The 18823-nt window shown below is 45.7% G+C and overlaps 1 protein-coding gene across 5 annotated transcripts in view; it reads right to left on the bottom strand.

The window, feature by feature from the left end:
- SH3KBP1 (SH3 domain containing kinase binding protein 1) overlaps nucleotides 1-18823 on the bottom strand; it is a 158013-nt gene that overhangs the window by 1993 nt on the left and 137197 nt on the right. For 4 of the 5 annotated variants that reach the window (XM_038757000.1, XM_038757001.1, XM_038757004.1 and 1 more), the window contains 4 exons: nucleotides 11687-11796; nucleotides 8034-8162; nucleotides 5104-5366; nucleotides 1208-1271 (listed from right to left, as the gene is read on the bottom strand). In XM_038757000.1, the coding sequence (XP_038612928.1) occupies nucleotides 1208-1271; nucleotides 5104-5366; nucleotides 8034-8162; nucleotides 11687-11796 (566 nt within the window). The remainder of the gene's footprint in view (nucleotides 1-1207; nucleotides 1272-5103; nucleotides 5367-8033; nucleotides 8163-11686; nucleotides 11797-18823) is intronic. The other variant, XM_038757002.1, reaches the window with a different exon arrangement.

The following is an 18823-nucleotide window of genomic DNA, read 5'->3' as shown; positions in this document are numbered from 1 at the left end:
TAGGAAGCGCTTAATACCATAATAATAATTATGATTCTTCAACAGGCACTCAATAAATGCTATCTGTTAGGCACTTAGGCACTACTAATGGTTACCTCATCTATAAAATGGGGATTGAGACCGTGAGCCCTATGGGGGACAAGGACTATGTCCAACTTGATGTCCTTGTTGTATCTTCTCCAGCGCTTAAAACAGTGCCTGGCACCTAGGAAGCGCTTAATACCATAATAATAATTATGATTCTTCAACAGGCACTCAATAAATGCTATCTGTTAGGCACTTAGGCACTACTAATGGTTACCTCATCTATAAAATGGGGATTGAGACTGTGAGCCCTATGGGGGACAAGGACTATGTCCAACTTGATGTCCTTGTTGTACCTACTCCAGCACCTTAAACAGTGCCTGGCACACAGGAAGCGCTTAAATACCATAATAATAATTATGATTCTTCAACAGGCACTCAATAAATGCTATCTGTTAGGCACTTAGGCACTGTACTAAGTCCTGGGGTGGATCTAGGCAGATTGGGTTGGCTACAGTCCTCCTCCCACATGGAGCTCACAGTCTTCATCCCCAATTTACAGATGAGGGAACTGAGGCCCAGGGAAATGAAGTGACTTGCCTAAGGTCACAAAGCAGACAAGGGGAGAATCTGGGATCAGAGCCCAGGTCCTTCTGACTCCCATCTATCCACTGGGCCGTGCTATTGATGGAATCTCTCTGATGGATTTGTTCCAAAAAGACAGCAGCTCTGGATTAAGCTGACAGGGGCAGGAATGGCAGGCCTCTGGTGGCACAGATGAATTCTCCCTCCTCGACCACCTCTGGGGCCTGCAACTCTTATTAGCAAAGTTCCCCAATGAGAACAGTCTAGGAATCGGCCGGTCCTACGGCAGACATTTTCACCCAACAGTTATTTAGTCCATCCCAAAAGAGGCATTTCCAATTATGAAACAATGATTTTGGGCATCAATTCACTTCTCCCATTCGTGCCATCTATCAATGTGAAAAACAATAATAATAATCGACCCACAACAGGAGGAAAAAGCAAAATCTAGATACCACGCAAGAGAAGTAACAAAAATCATTTCAAATGACTATCTCTTCTGTTGAGACCGTTTCTACCTGCAGTTCTTTTCCTGGAGTGCATTGTTTCGTTCTCTTTCTCTCTTTCTCTCATACATCCTTTCCCACCAATGACTCACCTGCAATCTAAGACGGATCTTCTTCTCTTCATCTAATTCAGATAACAACTGTTTTATCTCTTTTCTAAACAAAGGTAAATAAAAACATGTAAGTAAGGATTCATTTTAAAAATTACTTCTATTGTGATGCTTCCCCTGCCATCCCTGAGCCCCCTCATCTTTCAGATCCACCAGATCTCAGCTCTCCCTATTGAGAGAGCCCCCCGAAAACCCACCTCCTCCAGGGGGCTTTCTGTGATTACAGTCTAGCGTCACAGGTCATGTCCATCCAATGGTCGCCCTCAGCGTTTCACGCATCCTAACACTTGGGCATAGTCTTGACTTACATTTAATGACATTTATTTTTCTATTTATCCTGCTAAATTCTTGTCATCAGCAGCTGTGGCTCTGGTGAATGGCTTGAGTCTGGATATCCCTGTAAATTCCTTGAGGGCAGGGACCAGATGTCTTATTTTATCATACTTTACCAGAGTGCTCTCTATACTCTCAATACTACCGATGGGGCAAACCAAAATAGCCAGTTTACCTCTCCTTATATTAGCTTAAAATTTGGAGTAGGCAAGCATGGGGCTTTTGCTCAACTCTTGTTGTGTGATCTTGTGCAAAATTTCTGTTCATCCTTGGCGTTAGAATATCTTAGCTTTTTTTTTTTTTCTTGGAAGGAATTTAAATCATATGAGAACATGCTCCCCTTCCCACCAAATCTCTGTCATGTAGATCGGAGCAGATGGTGTTATTTTATTCACTTTATACACTGGATACCTGAAAGGGTCTGGTGACAAAATCATCAAAATTGAAACAAGTCGAATGGTTTAAAATCCTTGGAAATTCTAACATCTGAAATCAGCCCAATTAAAGGGTTGTTTGTTATAAAGTAATGAGTCACATGTTGGAAAATCTTGAACAATCTCACTTTACTGTGTCCTAATTTTCCTTCTCAGAAATTCTAGGCAATTAGAGAATTTGATTTCCAACTCCTCATTTCTGAGGATTGATCATGCAGATCATCTACCAGTTTACAAATGAAATCAACCGATGGTATTTACTGAGTGCTTACTACGTGCAGTGCATTGTACTAAGCACTTGGGAGAATATGACAGAGTTGATACACATGGTCCCTGCCCATGATGAGCTTACAGTTTAAAGGGGAAGGCAGATATTAATATAAATAAATCAATTATGGATATTTACACAACTGTGGACAAGGAATGCGTCCATTTATTGTTATAGTGTGCTCTCACAAGCATTTAGTATAGTGCTTTGCACACAGTAAGCATTCAATAAATATGACTGAATGAGCAAAAGTGCCGAGGGGCCGAGGACAGGGTAATATCGAGGGCTTAAAGGGTAAATGAAACCAAGGCCAGTTAATAGAATGAATTAAATGGTGAGAAGAACGACAGAGTTACTTGATCTACAAAAGCAATCTTCTCTATGAATGCACTGATGTCTTCTCAGAACACTGCTGGGAGTGTTAGCCTCCTGATGATCCTGCTACACAGCTGTGGAACTCACACACACGCTAGAGTTGTTTTAGCCAAGTCCATACAGAGAGTGTGCAATAAATAGTTCATCGGGGGTCTATTTAGTGTAAGGGTCGGAGAACCCGAATCCCAAAAGATGGCTAAAGTTTCTCAAATAGAGCCTGACAAACTTTTGAAAAACCTGACTCCAGGTTGGTGGGGAGCACCTCGTTGGCTGTGACTGACCAGCAGGGCTCAGGCAGTGATAAATAATAATAATGATGGTATTTGTTAAGCACTTACTATGTGCCAAGCACTGTTCTAAGCACTGGGGAAGATGCAAGGTAATTAGGTTGTCCTAAGTGGGGCTCACAGTCTTAATTCCCATTTTACAGATGAGGTAACGGAGGCACAGAGAAGTTAAGTGACTTGCCCAAAGTCACACAGCTGATAAGTGGCGGAGTCGGGGTTAGGACCCAAAGCCTCTGACTCCCAAGCCTGTTGGTCTGATAGATGCTATAAGCAGGATTTAGGGCAGGATTGTGGATAAGCCAGCCGGCTGACTGCTTTCCTGCCAGGCCCTCTGTGGAATTTACCACTGGCTCTGGTTTGAAAGGGTTTCTCCGGGAAATTCCTGCAGCAAAAAATATCTGGGGTGAAAGCAGGCCTGACCTTTCTCTCTCCTTTACAGGTTCTAGGAAGTTCTGAAAAGTCTCCAGCCACTCCAGAACCAGAGTGACCTTCGGCATAAGCTGGCGGGCCCTCTGATGTCTCTGGCTCACACTTCAATCAATCAACCAAATCATATTTATTAAGCGCTTACTGTGTGCACAGCACCGGACTGAGCACTTGGGAGAGGATAATAAAACAGAGTTGGCAGGCCCGTTCCCTGCCCACAACGAGCTTCCAGTCTAGAGGGCTGTAAGCTCTACACCTCCAGAGGTCAGCAGGCTCCGATCCAGAAGGCACTGGACGGCAAGCCATAATTTAATTGCCGATTTGAGGGGATGTGTGGAGAAGTGGGGTCAATTCTAGCATTAGTCCAATCTTCTCCTCACCTTCCTCACAGCTGCAGGGCTCGATTTCACTTAACGGATAGTCCAGGGGGATCTGGATTGCTCTGAAACTCCCCCGCCACTTCCGTCAAGTGGATGGAAGCCCCCTTCGTGCCCCGAAACTAAGCCTCTCTCCCAGAGTGTCTCTTGGCTGGGGCTGCACTTCGCAGATCTGTTGGGTGATCGTGGACCAGACGGGTTTTCCGGGCCTCATCCTAGAATGTTGGAGGATTCCCCGAGATTCCCTGATTCAGACTGGGAATCTGGGTGTGGACCTTGAAGTGCGATGACCATGCTGGTGAGTTTTATTGCAGGTCTTTCTCCACCTCTTAATAATAATAATAGCATTTATTAACCGCCTACTATGTGCAAAGCACTGTTCTAAGCGCTGGGGAGGTTACAAGGTGATCAGGTTGTCCCACATGGGGCTCACAGTCTTAATTTAAGTGACTTGTCCACAGTCACACAGCTGGCAATTGGTGGAGTTGGGATTTGAATCCATGGCCTCTGACTCCAAAGCCCGTGCTCTTTCCACTGAGCCAGTGAAGCTCATATCAGGGGAGGAGCCCTACAATGGCAAATGGCAAAGATGTTCTCTCCATATCCAAAATAGTGTGAGATGCAGCCTGGCGTAGGAGTCAGGGCCAGGGTTCTAATCTTGGCTCTGCCACTTGACTGTCGTGTGACCTTGGACAAGTCATTTAACTGCTCTGTGCCTCAGTTTCCTCATTTGTAAAATGGGGATTAAATACCTGTTTTCTTTCCCTCTTGGACCATAAGCCCCGTGGTGGTAGAGGGACTGTGTCTGACCTGATTATCCTGTATCTACCCCGGTGGTTGACACCTAGTAAACCCTTAACAAATACCAAAATTATTCATAAAATGGCCCCTAAGTGACAGCACGATATCTTTTTCGGTAACCCCAAACTCCCGATTGTGTGCTCCCGTTAGACTGTAACCTTCTTGAGGTCAGGGATCAGGGCTGTCACCCTAAGAATAATAATGACTGTGGTATTTGTTAAAGTGCTTACTATGCGCCAAGCACTGTTCTAAGTGCTGGGGAAGATAGAAGGCAATGAGGTTGGGCACAGTCCCTGTCCCATATGGGGCTCACCGTCTTAATCCCCATTTTATAGATGAAGTAACTGAGTGCCAAAGAAGTGTAGTGACTTGCCCATGGTCACAGAGCAGACCCCGGCAAAGCCGGGATTAGAACCCACGTCCCGTGTTCACCATGCACCCGAGAACTACAGACCCGCCAACGCTGAGAAGGGCTGAAACGCCTGAGCTTTGGGGGATTTGGGGGGATGGGGGGGGTGACCTCCATTTGCAAAGAATTCCTCCAGCCTGTCAGGCCGCTGTTCCTCGGGGCACTTACTTTTGCTGGTCTTTCATCATTTCAATGATGCTCCTCAGCTCCTTGACCTGCGTCCTCAGCTCCTCCATGGCCGACTGACCATGGCTCAAGTGCTCAGTCTTTGGCTTTCCTTCGGCGCTGAAGAGCAACGGGGAGTTGGCCCTGTGACCCGTGGCCCCCGGGGGCCCAGAATGGAGAGCTGGGGCGGGTGGGGCTTGCATGCTGCTTGCGCCCAGGGCCACGCTTCCCGGTTTCGGAGGCAGGGGGGCTTTGTTGTCTGACACCTGTTGAGGGAAGCGACGGGCTGTCGGCGGCCGAACGTAAACTTGACATCTTCCCAGCCCCCATTTCCTTGCCCTGCGATGGCTCGCCTCGTCCCACAGTCCCTACGCCTGCTGCTGCCGACGCTTCGGCTGCCTCGATTCTTTTGGAGGCCCTGATGTATAAAAAAAAACCCTCCGCTGCCTATTTTGGAAAACTCTGAGAGAAGGATGGCAGGAGCTCTGAGACGGCCTGACAGGAGAGGAGGTGCTAGGAGGAAGGGTGTAAAGGGGAGAAGGGGCCATAAATCTGTTTTCTTTCCAACTCCCTGCGCCCAGTTGCTTGTGAGGAATGGGGAGGCTGAGGCCGATGGGGAGACTTCCTTTTCCTCCTCTTATTCTTCTCCTTGCACCCCTCAACATCTGTTGCTGCTCCTGTCTGTGTGGTTACCCTTTTCCTTCTGACTTCCTTGTCCCTCGGCTTAGCTCCCTGGCCTAGAAGCAGGGGGGGCCTAGTGGATAAAGCATGCGCCTGAGAGTCAGAAGGACCTGGGTTCTAATCCTGACTCTGCCACTTGTCTGCTGTGTGACCTTAAGTGAGTCACTTCACTTCTCTGGGTCTCAGTAACCTCACCCGTAAAATGGGGATTAACACTATGAGCCCCCATGGGGGACACTAAGACTGTGTCCAACCCAATTTGCATGTTTCCACCCCAGCGCTTAGTACAAGGCCTGGCACATAGTAAGCACTTAAAACCACATTTATTATTATTATTCTCACCATCAACCCCTTCCCCATCTTTCCAAGCCCCTGCTTCACCCTTAAATGGCTTCCTCATGGCCATCTGCCCCAGCTCTTTCGAATGCACCAGTGCCAGTCAAATTAGCTAAAGGCCCCTCACTGTGTGTCCACTCTGACAGGGCTGAGCTGGGCAGGGAGGGGGAGGCTAGGGATGGGGAAGGTCAGCGGCTGAGCCTCTCAAATTCAGGAAAGGACATATCGGAATGAACTAAGCCACCACTCTCTGCCAACTTCTTTTCTACTCGCCAGCGGTCAGCGACAGCTCTTATGTTACTTAAGGAGGACGTGGGCTAGTCCAGACTTAATAATATTAACGATGGCATTTGTTAAGCGCTATATGCCAGTTACTGGTCTAAGCGCTGGGGTGGATACAGGAAAATGGTTTGGATATAGTCCCTGCTTCACACAGGGCTCGCAGTCTTCAGCCTCATTTGACAGATGAGGGAACTGAGGACGAGAGAAATGAAGTGACTTGCCCAAGGTCACACAGGAGACAAGTGGTGGAGACAAGATTTCAACCCATGACCTTCTGATGGCTAGGCCCGTGCTTTAACCACTAAGCCATGCTGCTTCTCAACCTTGCAAGTAGAAGTTGGTCTGGTTATCACGTGAGCACAAGGGAGGGCTGATTTGTGACCTCTTTGCTTCCAGAAAGGAGGGTCAGGCTGGGGAACTTTAATGATCAACCAGTCAATGGTATTTATCGAGTGCTTACTATGTGCAGAGCACTGTGCTAAGCGATTGGGAGAGTACAATCCAACAGAATTAGCAGATACGTTCCCTGCTCACAGTTTACAGTCTAGAGCCCTGTAACTGGCAAAGAGGAACTTGACATCACTACATCACTACATCACTACTTGATGTCACTACAGTGCAGTCAAGTGATGCAAAAAACAAAGAGAAACACACTCATATATAAATCCACCCTTCCACCTGGACGACGCGAAAAGGAAAATTCCTCAGGAACAGGCAACATTTCCCTCCCTTAATCTCACTACCACACAGCGAACCTCAACAAATGTGCCCACTATGGTTGGTTTTTGAGTATGAGAAACCATAGGGTTTAGCGAAAACGGACTCTGATCTACCATCACTTCAGGAGGATTTCTCGCCAACTGCATGTTCATCTTGGTTCCTGTCCAGAGGGGATGTGGGGCTGGTGGAGGGGGATCCGTTCGTCACATACTGAGTGGGGACTTTAGCGCCTTTGTTTCTAAGAGACAACTTTAAAATAGCTCCAGCCCACATCTGACGACTGGAAATGGCAGTTTCTGGCACTACCCTGCTTGTTAAAGTCCAAAATACGTCTTACAATGAACACACTAAGCCTGTTTTCCATTTCTGGTTCCCTCTGACCACGGAAAGTCAGGCATTTCCACTAACATTTTGTGATGAGACTAAATCCTCTCAGGAAAAGCCACAAATGGCCTGGGGAAACATGTTTTGGAGTCTGTCATTCTGGGACAGGGTCAACAGAAGAGTTCGCTATATTCTCTATGTAAGATGAGGCAGATGTAATTTGTGAAGGTTTCTGGCTGTGGCTAAAAAAAAAAAAAGGAATGTACACAAAATGATTTTCAAGTCCAAAGGACTGCATCCATAGAGTATCCAATTGGCAATATATGAGAAAGTGACAGTCTGGGATTTACTCAAGTATGGTTTCTTCTGCTAAACATCACAGTTGCAACATTAGACGATAGACTCTTCAAAGGCAGAACTCGTGTCACTAATTTCCGTTTTGTGTTCCCATATGCTGGATACAGTGCTCTGCACATAGGTAAACAGGCTTTTGGTATTGACCCTGTCTGCATTTTTACTCATTCCAATTTGTTTCACAACTTGTGGGCTATTACACACCAGGGTGATGTTCCTGAGATCATAATGCTTACTTGTGATATGGTAACAGTCTTTGATGTTTTCTTTGACAAGTCTGTTCCTTTGTGTGCGAGAGAAATGTGCTCTTCTCTCTCTTCTTCGGGACTTGGAGACTCAAAGAAATCAGGACTCGAAAGGGAAGACTATAGAAAGAAACAAGAGGATATGTTATCCCAATAAGGTAATTCAATTATTGGGAACTATTGCCTTGACAAATTTTTGAGTTCTCCTTCATTCTTCTCCGCCTTTCGGATCCTTCTGAAACTCAGGAGCCCCAAAGAAGAAATCAATTTCTGGGAGCAGGGGAGAGGGGCGAGAAAGATGGAGAAAAGGAGGGAGGGGAAAAAGGAGACAATTGCCTGAACCTCTAAACCGTAAGCTCACTGTGGGCAGGGAACCTAACTACTAACTCTTGCATTGTACTCTCCTCAGCGCTTTGTTTAGTGCTCTGCACATATTGAGCATGCTATAAAAGAGAAGCAGCATGGTCTAGTGGAAAGAGCATGGGCCTAGGAACTAGAGGATCTTGGTTCTAATCCCAGCTCTGCCAATTGCTTGTTGTGTGATTTTGGGCAAATCACTTAACTTCTCTGTGTCTCAGTTTCCTCAACTGTAAAATGGGGATTCCATATCTGTTCTCCCTCCTACTTAAGACTATGAGCCCACGTGTGGGACAGGGACTGTGTCCGACCTAATTAACTTGTACCTACCCCAGCACTTAGAACAGTGTTTGACACACAGAAGGTGGTATTTGGATTTGCACTTGGATTTGCTCCCTTTCTTCACCCCTCCCTCAGCTCCACAGTACTTATGTTCATATCCATCATGTATTTTTATTTATACTAATGTCTGACTCCCCTTCTGGACTGTGAGCTCGCTGTCTACCAACTGTTATACTGTACTCTCCCAAGCACTTAGTACAGTGCTCAGCACACAGTAAGCGCTCAATACATACGACTGATTGATTAATCTGATCACTTTTCAACCCAATCTTGACTAAAGTAGCTCCCTTCCAGAGCCATCGTTAAATTGCCACTCATCAATAACAGCCATGCCATCGTTAAATTGCCACTCATCAATAACAGCCATGCCATCGTTCAATTGCCGCTCATCAATAACAGCCATTCTTAAGCTCAATAGAGAGAATTACTATCCAGTGAAGTTGGCGAGGCATTCTAAATGGAAAAATCCAACTGCCTTCAAGGGTGAATTTTAAATTCTATTAAAAAGGTTCTCAGGGTTTCTTGGCCTGGGCCGTGTTTAAAGCGTAGCCAACTGTCTGTTGTCTTGCCAACCTCAACTTCGCCTCTGGCATCCCGGACGGGCAATGAGAGGCGCGGCCCCCGCCGAACTTGGTACCCAGCAGGATGACTACGTAGGTATCTCCTTGTGCCAGGTGCGACACTTACAGGATCAGACCTTGCTGTGGGAGACAGATTGGTTCCTAAGAATCCAAAGCACGTGTCAACGGGAGCAGGAGAAAGGCCAGTGCATTTTATTAACTCAATCTGATTAACATGTACCTACCCCAGCGTTAAGAACAGTGCTCGGCACATAGTAAGCACTTAGCAAGTACCATTATTATTACTATTTATATTTAATTGTATTTGCTGAGCACTTACTGTGTGCCAAGCACTGTACTAAGCACTGGCATAGATACAAGCTAACTGGGTTGGACAGAGTCCATGTCCCACCATGGGGCTTTCACAGTCTTAATCCCCATGTTACAGACGAGGGAACCGAGGCACAGAGATGTGAAGTGACTTGCCCAGGGTCACCCAGCAGACGCGTGGCAGAGCCCAGATTAGAACCCAGGTGCTGTGATTCCCAGGCTCATGCTCTTTCCACTAAGTCACGCTACTTCCTCTTTCTGAGGAAAATATTCCTTTGCCCCCTCCCAAGTTCCTAGAACCATAAGACTAGAAAATCTAGGCTAGGACAAACTTAAAGTCTAAAATTAATTAACGATGGTATCTGTGAAGTGCTTACTATGCATCAAGCACCGTTCTAAGCTCCAGGGGAGATTCAAGCTAATCAGGACGGATACAATCTCTGTCCCACGTAGGGCTCACAGTCTGAACCCCCATTTTGCAGATGAGGTAACTGAGGCCCAGAGAAGTGAAGTGACTTCCCCAAGGTCCCACAGCAGACACTTGGCAGAGCTGGGATTAGAACCCAAGTCCATCTGACTCCCATGCCCATCCTCTATCCACTAGGCCATGCTTCTTCCCTAAAGACTCAGAAGACGATGCACGTACAATTTCACACCCATGACTAGAGGTCAGTCGTATGGGGAATTGGCTCGCGTTAAGACTTTGCGTAGAAAAAACAGTCCCCAATGCGCTTCTGGGAATGTTAAGATCCTTTGGCTTTTCTTCTACACCTCACCTCTCTACTCTCCTACTACAACCCAGCTCTCGCACTTCGCTCCTCTAATGCTAACCATCTCCCTGTACCTCTATCTCATTTATCTCGCTACTGACCTCTCTCCAACATCCTGCCTCTGGCTTGGAATATCCTCCCTCTTCATATCCAACAGGTGATGACTCTCCCCACCTTCAAAGCCTTATTGAAGGCCCATCTCTTCCAAGAGGCCTTCCCTGACGAAGCCCTCCTTTCCTCTTTTCCCACTCCCTTCTGCATCGCTCTGACTTGCTCCTTTTATTCAACACCTGCCACCCCCAGGCCCACAGCAATTATGTGCATCTTCATAATTAATTTATATTAATGTCTGTTGCCCTCTCTAGACTGTAAGCTTGTTGCGGGCAGAGAATACGTCTACTACATTATTATTATTATTATTGTTGTGTTGTACTCTCCCAAACACTTACAGTACAGTGTCCTGTACAGTACAGTGTCCAACGGTAAGCGCTCAATAAATACAACTGATTGATCAACAATTTCAGAGGGACATAGGTGAGAAAGGTGACATAATTAAGAGCGTTAAAAAGTAGGTTTAGTAGACTTAGGAGGAAGGATTAAAGCCTAAATACACTCAGTTCTGCCAGGATGTGTCTTTCCTACGGGTTTGGCTGCACCGCCAAAGCAGCATTAAGCAATATTCTTCCGGACATACGGGTCCCAGGATGTTTTTCCTCCTGGTCATGTAGATGCCAGGAGAAGGGTTACCCAAACGACATGGGAAACTGGCGTCTGAGCCTTTCTTACCACGGGCCTTCTGCCAGAGGGCAGTGCCCACGAACTGGAGGGTAAAGTAGATGTGGAGCTTAAAATCCCACACACGAGGTAAACAGGAGGGGATCGTGCTGCCGTGGGAGAAGGGATAAGCACGCATCCGGCCTCTGAAAGCCTGTCCTGCTGATCAGAGAATCTGCTCCCAAAAAACTGAAGACGAGGACCACAGTCCTCTTCCCCTCATTTCCTGTGTCATCAAAGCAGGCTAAATCAGCAGGGGTAAAGGAGCTAAGGCAACTGATGCTCCTATCTCTCAAAGAAATACACATAGGGAGAGCCAACACTTACATGCTAGGAGAACCACTGGATTCCAGAAGATGAGAATAATTATTTTTTCCACTGTCCCTTTTTTCCTCCCCACCTCTCTCACCCAGGATTCACACAATTCCCTCGGCCACGCTCGTCGGAGATTGACGAATTAATTTCTCCACTAGGGTTTTCCTGAACGAGATGGGAGGTGGGGGATACTTACAGATGTGAGGGACTGAGATGGGGGTCTTCGGCCAGTGGCTTTGGGTCTGGTGGTGGTTGGGTGGCTGAGTTTCTCAGCGGATGATACCACGGAGTCAAAACCTTCTAGGTCTGAAAGGAGAGCAAACGAAATCATGAGCAAAGACTTTGGAAGGGGAAAAAACACAGAGAGGCACTGGAGTTTTCTAATGTCTCAAAGATGTAAACCCTCGTTTCCTTTCACCCACTGAGACCACTCCATGAATTCAATTATATTTATTGAGTACATACTGTGTGTAAAGCACTGTACTAAGCGCTTGGGAGAGTACAACAGACACATTCCCTGCCCACAGCCAGCTCATATATCAATAGAGTGGTAAACTGTTTCTTTGTTACTGTGATACCCCTACAGAGGTAGGAAAACTAAATCCAAAATAAATTCATTTTCTTTAAACACAGAGTAGTTCAAAATATTTTATATGAACTGCAACCCACGGCTCATTCTCTTTTTTCCTCATCCCAATCTAGAAAAGGCAAATGCTTGAAATCACTGTGAAGCATAATTACGTCAACTTCCTCCAGGAAGCTTTCCCAGCCTATTTCGTTCATGTCAAACACCCACTCTTAGTAGATATGTTGCCAACTTGTACTTCCCAAGCGCTTAGTCCAGTGCTCTGCACACAGTAAGCACTCAATAAATACGATTGAATGAATGAATGTATATGTATGAACATTTTCATCTTAATGAATAATAACATTTATTTATTTAAGGCTCCCTGCACATTCGACAATCTGTTCATCCTGATATGTTTGTTTTTCCTGCTTCCGGGGAACAGTGAGGCCTACGGATAGCTTGAAATGCATTAAACTGAAATCCGTTCGGAAAAAGCAAATCAACCGTGCGTCCATTTTGGATCTGGATAAAGAGTGATTGAAAGAAATCAAAGGACAACCTGAAAAGATATTGTTTCTCCTACAGAATTTGCACTTCTATTAGATTGGATTTGACTCGATTTGACATTTTTCCTGTTTCTGTATCTACATTCACAGACTGCAGGTCAGACGGGCTTGATGACGCTTAGTTTCCCTCTGAATAAAATATTGTAATCATCTTGGATTCTCTATGGTGTCACAGTAAAATTCACTAAATTATCCACTGCAAAGTTCCCAATCCTAGGTAAGAAATGAGATTATTAACCTTGGGAAACAGCATGACCTAGTGGAAAGAGCCCAGGCCTTGGGCAAGTCACTTCACTTCCCTATGCCTCAATTCCCTCATCTGCAAAACGAGGATTTCAATACCTGTTCTTCCTCCTACTCGTACGGTGAGTCCCAATTCTTACTTGATTATCTGACATCTACCCCAGTGCTAAGTACAGTGTCTGACACACAGTCGGTGCTTAACAAATTCCACAATTATTATTATTGTTTGGAACGCTGCCTCATAGACCACCCCTACGTTCTCAATTTTTAAAACTCGATAGAGATTTTATTTTTAAAAGATTCAGATGATGCCAAAGGCGTTCTCGGAGAGCAGCAAATCAGCAAGAGGAAATGGATATCTTGCTTCCACGCCACTCACACCCCATGGTGTCCACAGCAAATAGCTCGAACTCCTCTTTTGGAAGCTTTGCTGGTCTGCTGGTTGCTTTTCTCTGAGCACTTTGCCGTTATGCTTCTGCACACACTTTCTCCACTTTCTGCCATTGTGAATGGTGTCAAATTTGGGTCAGCTTGATAAGCCAGGCCACATTATACTAAATATATAATTAGAAGGCTGAGTCTGCCCCTCTACCCTGCCTAAGTAGAGATAAACAAAGAACAAAATCTTAGGCTGTAATCAATTCACGGCAATAACCCCCCAAAACAAAAGTCATTCCCTTGGCTACAGATTGTTGCCCTCTCTTGGTTCAGTCACCCTCTCCCCAACTTATTCCCTCTTCCCAACTCCCGCCCACCCTAGGCTTGAGATGGGGTGACTCCAGTATGAACAGGCCAAGTGATATGCCTGGGGTCACCTTGTTAGTGAAAGAGCTTCAGGCTACACCAGGATACTCCGTTTTATCTTAGCTGTCACCTCTGGATCATATGATCAAATGATCATATGATCAGTTTTAGACTGTGAGCCCACTGTTGGGTAGGGACTGTCTCTATATGGTGCCAAATTGTACTTCGCAAGCGCTGAGTACAGTGCTCTGCACACAGTAAGCGCTCAATAAATACGATTGCTGATGACGATATGACCCTTCGATAAGACTGTGTCCGCTTAATGCTGCACTGTACTCTCCCAAGCGCTTAGTAAAGTGCTCTGCACACGGTAAGCATTCAATAAACACGACTGCCTGAATAAGACATACTTACCATATCAATCAATCACTTGGATTTGCACCCTTTATTCATCCATATCCACAGTTTGTTACACTGTACTCGCCCAATCACGTAGTACGGTGCTTTGCACACAGCATACACTTAATAAATACAATTGCTGGTTGGAATTTGCTGAGTGCTTACTGTGTGCAGAACTCTGTGTTAAGTGCTTGGGAGAGTGGGAAGACGTGATCCTGATCACACCATGGGGGGTTTAATCTCTTTTCTAATAATAATAATTATTATTAGTAGTAGTACTATTACTGTTCTGTGCCAAGTACTGCTCTAAGAGCTCAGGTAGATACAAGTTAATCACCTTGGTCACCGACCCTGTCCCACATGGGGCTCACACTCTTAATCCCCACTTGACAGATGAGGCAACTGAGGCCCAGAGAACTGAAGAAGCTTGCCCAAGGTCTCACACAGCAGACATGGGGCGGAGCCGGGATTAGAACCCAGGACCTTCTAACTCCCAGGCCGGTGCTCTACCTACTCATGAACAAACCTGTATCAACTTGAAGGCAGAACCAAGAGAGGTTTTCTGGGAAGTCGTTCAGGGAATTAAGCAGGTCTTTGGCCTGAAAAGCAGCCCGGCGCTTACCTGTGGGCCTCCACAGGAATACTACCCCTTCAGGTACTCAGCCTACTCCTGCGGAAAGCGCTTTGGTCACCTGGGATTTTTGTCTCCTGGGGGAGACACGGCAGTTGTGTGTTGCGTCGGTTGTATGGCCTCCCCAGTGTCGGATGGGGACAACGGAAGGACAGCAAAGTAAAGGTCAGCTGAAATCAGAGGTTATATATAAACCCCTCTTGTTGGCACATAAAGTTTTTCAGGACACGGCACTCGGGCCAGCAGTCCTGAGGATGGATCAGTGTTCCCCTACTACTGCCTGAGATTCGCAAGCCTTTTCAAGCTACTTGTCTTCTCCAAATGACTAGCTGTACAAGTTGCTCTGAGAAGCTGCTCAAAAATACTTTGAGAAGCAGCGTGGCCTAATGGATAGAGCACAGGCCTGGGAATCAGAAGGACCTGGGTTCTAATTCTGGCTCCGCCACTTGTCTGCTGTGTGACCTTGGGCAAGACGCTTCATCTTTCTAGGCCTCAGTTCCCCCCTCTGAAAAATGGGGATTAAGACTGCAAGCCCTATGTGGGGCAGAGACTGTGTCCTACCTGATTAACTTGTATCTACCCCAGTGCTTAGTACAGTCCTGGCACACAGTGAGCGCTTAAATACCATAAAAACAAACATACCAAACTATCAGTTTTCAAATGCCTGACAGTGTCCCAGGGAGCAAGTGTATTTTCCGGACATTCTGGTAAATTGGAGAGGATTGTTATATTGTATCTCCCCCAAGTGCTTAGTACAGTGCTCTGCACACAGTAAGTGCTCAAAAAATACAACTGAATGAATGAATGTTCATGTTTTAATGAGCACATTCACCCCACTGTGCCCTGGAGGGTTTTTTTTTCTGGGGGGGGGGGGGAGGTTCACATCACTGGGTCTATAAATTGGACGCTGCCGAACCACCACTACTGTCCCAGGGAAGCCTTCTATTGTACTCACAGAGAGCATCCGATAAAAACAAAATGACCTTAAAATACTTTTGAAGGGCACACCGTTTTCTCCTATTTCTGATGATCTCTCTGCCACCCACCTCCAATCTATCAATAGTGTGCTCTGAGCGCCTACGGTATCCAGAACACTGGAATAACCTGGTGCTCATAATAATAATAATAATAATGATAATAATAATTGTGGTATTTGTTAAGTGCTTACTATGTGCCAAGCATGGTTCTAAGTACTGGGGAAGATATGAGGTACTCAGGTGGACACAGTCCCTGTCCCACATGGGGCTCAAAGCCTTTATCCCCATTTTACAGATGAGGGAACTAAGGCCGAGAGAAGTGAAGGGACTTGTTGAAGATCACTCAGCGGACATGTGGCAGAGCCAGGATTAGAACCCACATCCTCTGATTCTCAGGCATGTGCTCTTTCTACCAGGCCATGCTGCTTCTTAACACACTGATGGGTCGGGGTTGTCGCTTTTCTTGGTCATCCCTCAGGATTTCTGGGAGAGGCTTTAGCCTTAGTTTCTTTATGCTTTAAGCTTTTGAGACCTGAAGCTTTACCTTAGCTTGTCCTGGCATATCTGGGATCACCACATAAACATTTTGTGTCCAGATCACATGGGTCTTCTGGCCAGTTAAGTTATAAAGTGAAGAAGACTGAAGTCTACCATTTCCAGCTCCTTAGAAGCCATACATAATGCACTTTTTAAGATCACCCTGCTCACCCTTAATAATTATTGTGCTATTTGTTAAGCGCTTACTATGTGCCAAGCGCTGGAGTAGAAACAAAGTAATCGGGTTGGACACAGTCCCTGTCCCACATGGGGCTCACTGTTTTAATCTCCATTTTCCAGATGAGGTAATTGAGCTACAGAGAAGTGAAGTGACTCGCCCAAGGTCACACAGCAGACATGTGGCACAGTCGGGATTAGAACTCAGGGGCTCTGACTCCTAGGCCTGGGCTTTTTCCACTAGACCACACTGCTTCTACAGTTGAGGATATCAGGAGCTGGGCTGAAGGATAAATTCCAGGTGCTTGCCTCTTTGGACATGCCTTTCTAAAATAAAAAGGACTTTAACAAGGTCAAGCATGACAATATCTACTTCTGCACACCTCAGTTTCCTCATTTGTAAAAAGGGGATTCAACACTTGTTCTCCTTATTACTTAAGCTGTGAACTCCATGTGGGACAGGGACTATATCCCACCTGCTTTACCTTTTATCTAGCCCAGCATGTAGAACAGCACAGGACACATAATGTTTAACAAATACTGGTTTATTATTATTATTACTGCTACTATGTCCTGGGGTAGAAACAGGGGTCATGACTCTTTTACTTTACCATATGTTAAAAACACAGCCCAATACTCTGCCCATCAATCAGTGGCATTTATTGAGCGCTTACTGTGATGAGAGCACTGTCTAAGCACCTGGTAACAGAGTTGGTAGACCCGTTCCCTACGCACAATAAGCACACTCCATCAATACTACTACTGACTGATTGATACCCAAAGGCCCTTGAGGAGAGAGAGGGATTACAGCATACTGTAGACACTTCTGTTCAGCCCGTAACCAAATGAAGGCTCGGAGAAGTCAGTATGGGAAGGGAACCTGGTGGGGTTCTTTCCATCAGAAGTTTCCACATTTTCCGCCCACTTTGGGGTTAGGTACCTTCAGTTCAAAATCACCTCCCTCTGGGCTAGAACTTCTTCCCGTTACAATTCACCAGACAAGTGGTTTCCCCTACTTCAAAGCCTTATTAAGGTCACAGCTCCTCCAAGAAGCCTTCCCCGATTTAGCCAGCTTTTCCCGTCTCCTTCTCCCCTCTGTGTCACCTATGGACTTGGATCTATACCCTTTGAGCGCTTGCTCTTCACCCCACCCTCAGCCCCATAGCACTTATTTACACATCTGGTATTTATTAATTTCTCTTAATGCCCAGCTCCCCCTCTAGTCTGTAAGCTCCTTGTGAACAGGGAAGCACATAGTAAGTGCTCAATAAATATGACTGAATGAGTATCTACCAACCTTGTTGTACTGAACTCTGTCAAGTGTTTAGTACAGTACTCTGCACAGAGTAAACGCTTAATAAATACCATTGATTGATCACTTCTAACAGCTAGACACTTTGGGTCGCTTTAACATACACTTTAAAAGGGGCCTTCTGGCACTAAATCACTGGCAATGTGCTTTTAAATGGGGATGAAATAATTCCCAAACTGTATTTATTTGCCAGAGTTAATGAAACTCAAAGGAAACAGAATGGCTCGCTGGGAGAACAGAATGCGAGGAACTGCAAGTCCTAACTTCAGATCTGTCCCTCAAAGTGTGATACTTGATATGCCTCGTCTCTCTTGCTCTTTATTAAGAAAATTTACCCTCTAGAAATGGGGCCTAGGTTGCCTAACAAATGGATAGCATCTCATACGTAGGTATATAGTTCATAATTAAAGTCAATAATTATTGACTTTCCGTTTTCCGACCACATGAGCGCTTAACTCGCTCCCCTCTTTCGATGAGTCATCCCTAAAAGCCAATGTGCCCTGGCCTTGGAAAAAAACCCCATCACATTTCTCACCAGATAAAAATCTGAAATCTGACTATTTGATGGAATTTTGACCTCTCTGGCAGTGGTACCGAGTCGATGGCATCTCACGACAAAGCAAATCTAACAGAGTGACCAACATAAGACGGATGATCCAAGCACAAGCTTAAAAAATGATACTGACACTAACGAATACACTTGAGCCAACGAACCAACCACTGATAGATTCGGACAAGGATAGTCCGAGACCAAATTGCTCCAAAATGCCTAGAGTTCTGTGGATTCCCATTACTGCTATTACTATTTATCCTGTTTACCTATAAGGCACCCTTGACTAGATGTCCTCTAAATGAGTCGGGGACATTACCTCAACTAACCCTATCTCTACTCTTAGGACGTAGCTCGGAATAACATTACCCTCTTACACAACAGAGCAGAATGGGCTGACAGATATAAGATGTCTTGACGGCTCCCTCAAAACCGTGAGCTTGTTGTGGGCCAGGGACGTGCCTAACAACTCTGTTCTCTTGTACTCTCCCAAGCGCTTAGTACAGTGTTCAGCACACTCAATAAATACCACTGATTGATGGATGATTGATTGAAGTGGGCCTGCCTGAAGAGGCAGAGTTGGAATCACACACGTCCTTCTAGAATTCCTGGAATTCCCATGTACTTTC

This window comes from Tachyglossus aculeatus, chromosome 15, assembly GCF_015852505.1.
Source record: "Tachyglossus aculeatus isolate mTacAcu1 chromosome 15, mTacAcu1.pri, whole genome shotgun sequence".
Lineage (NCBI taxonomy): Eukaryota > Metazoa > Chordata > Mammalia > Monotremata > Tachyglossidae > Tachyglossus > Tachyglossus aculeatus.
This window is presented reverse-complemented; position numbering and strand designations above follow the sequence as displayed.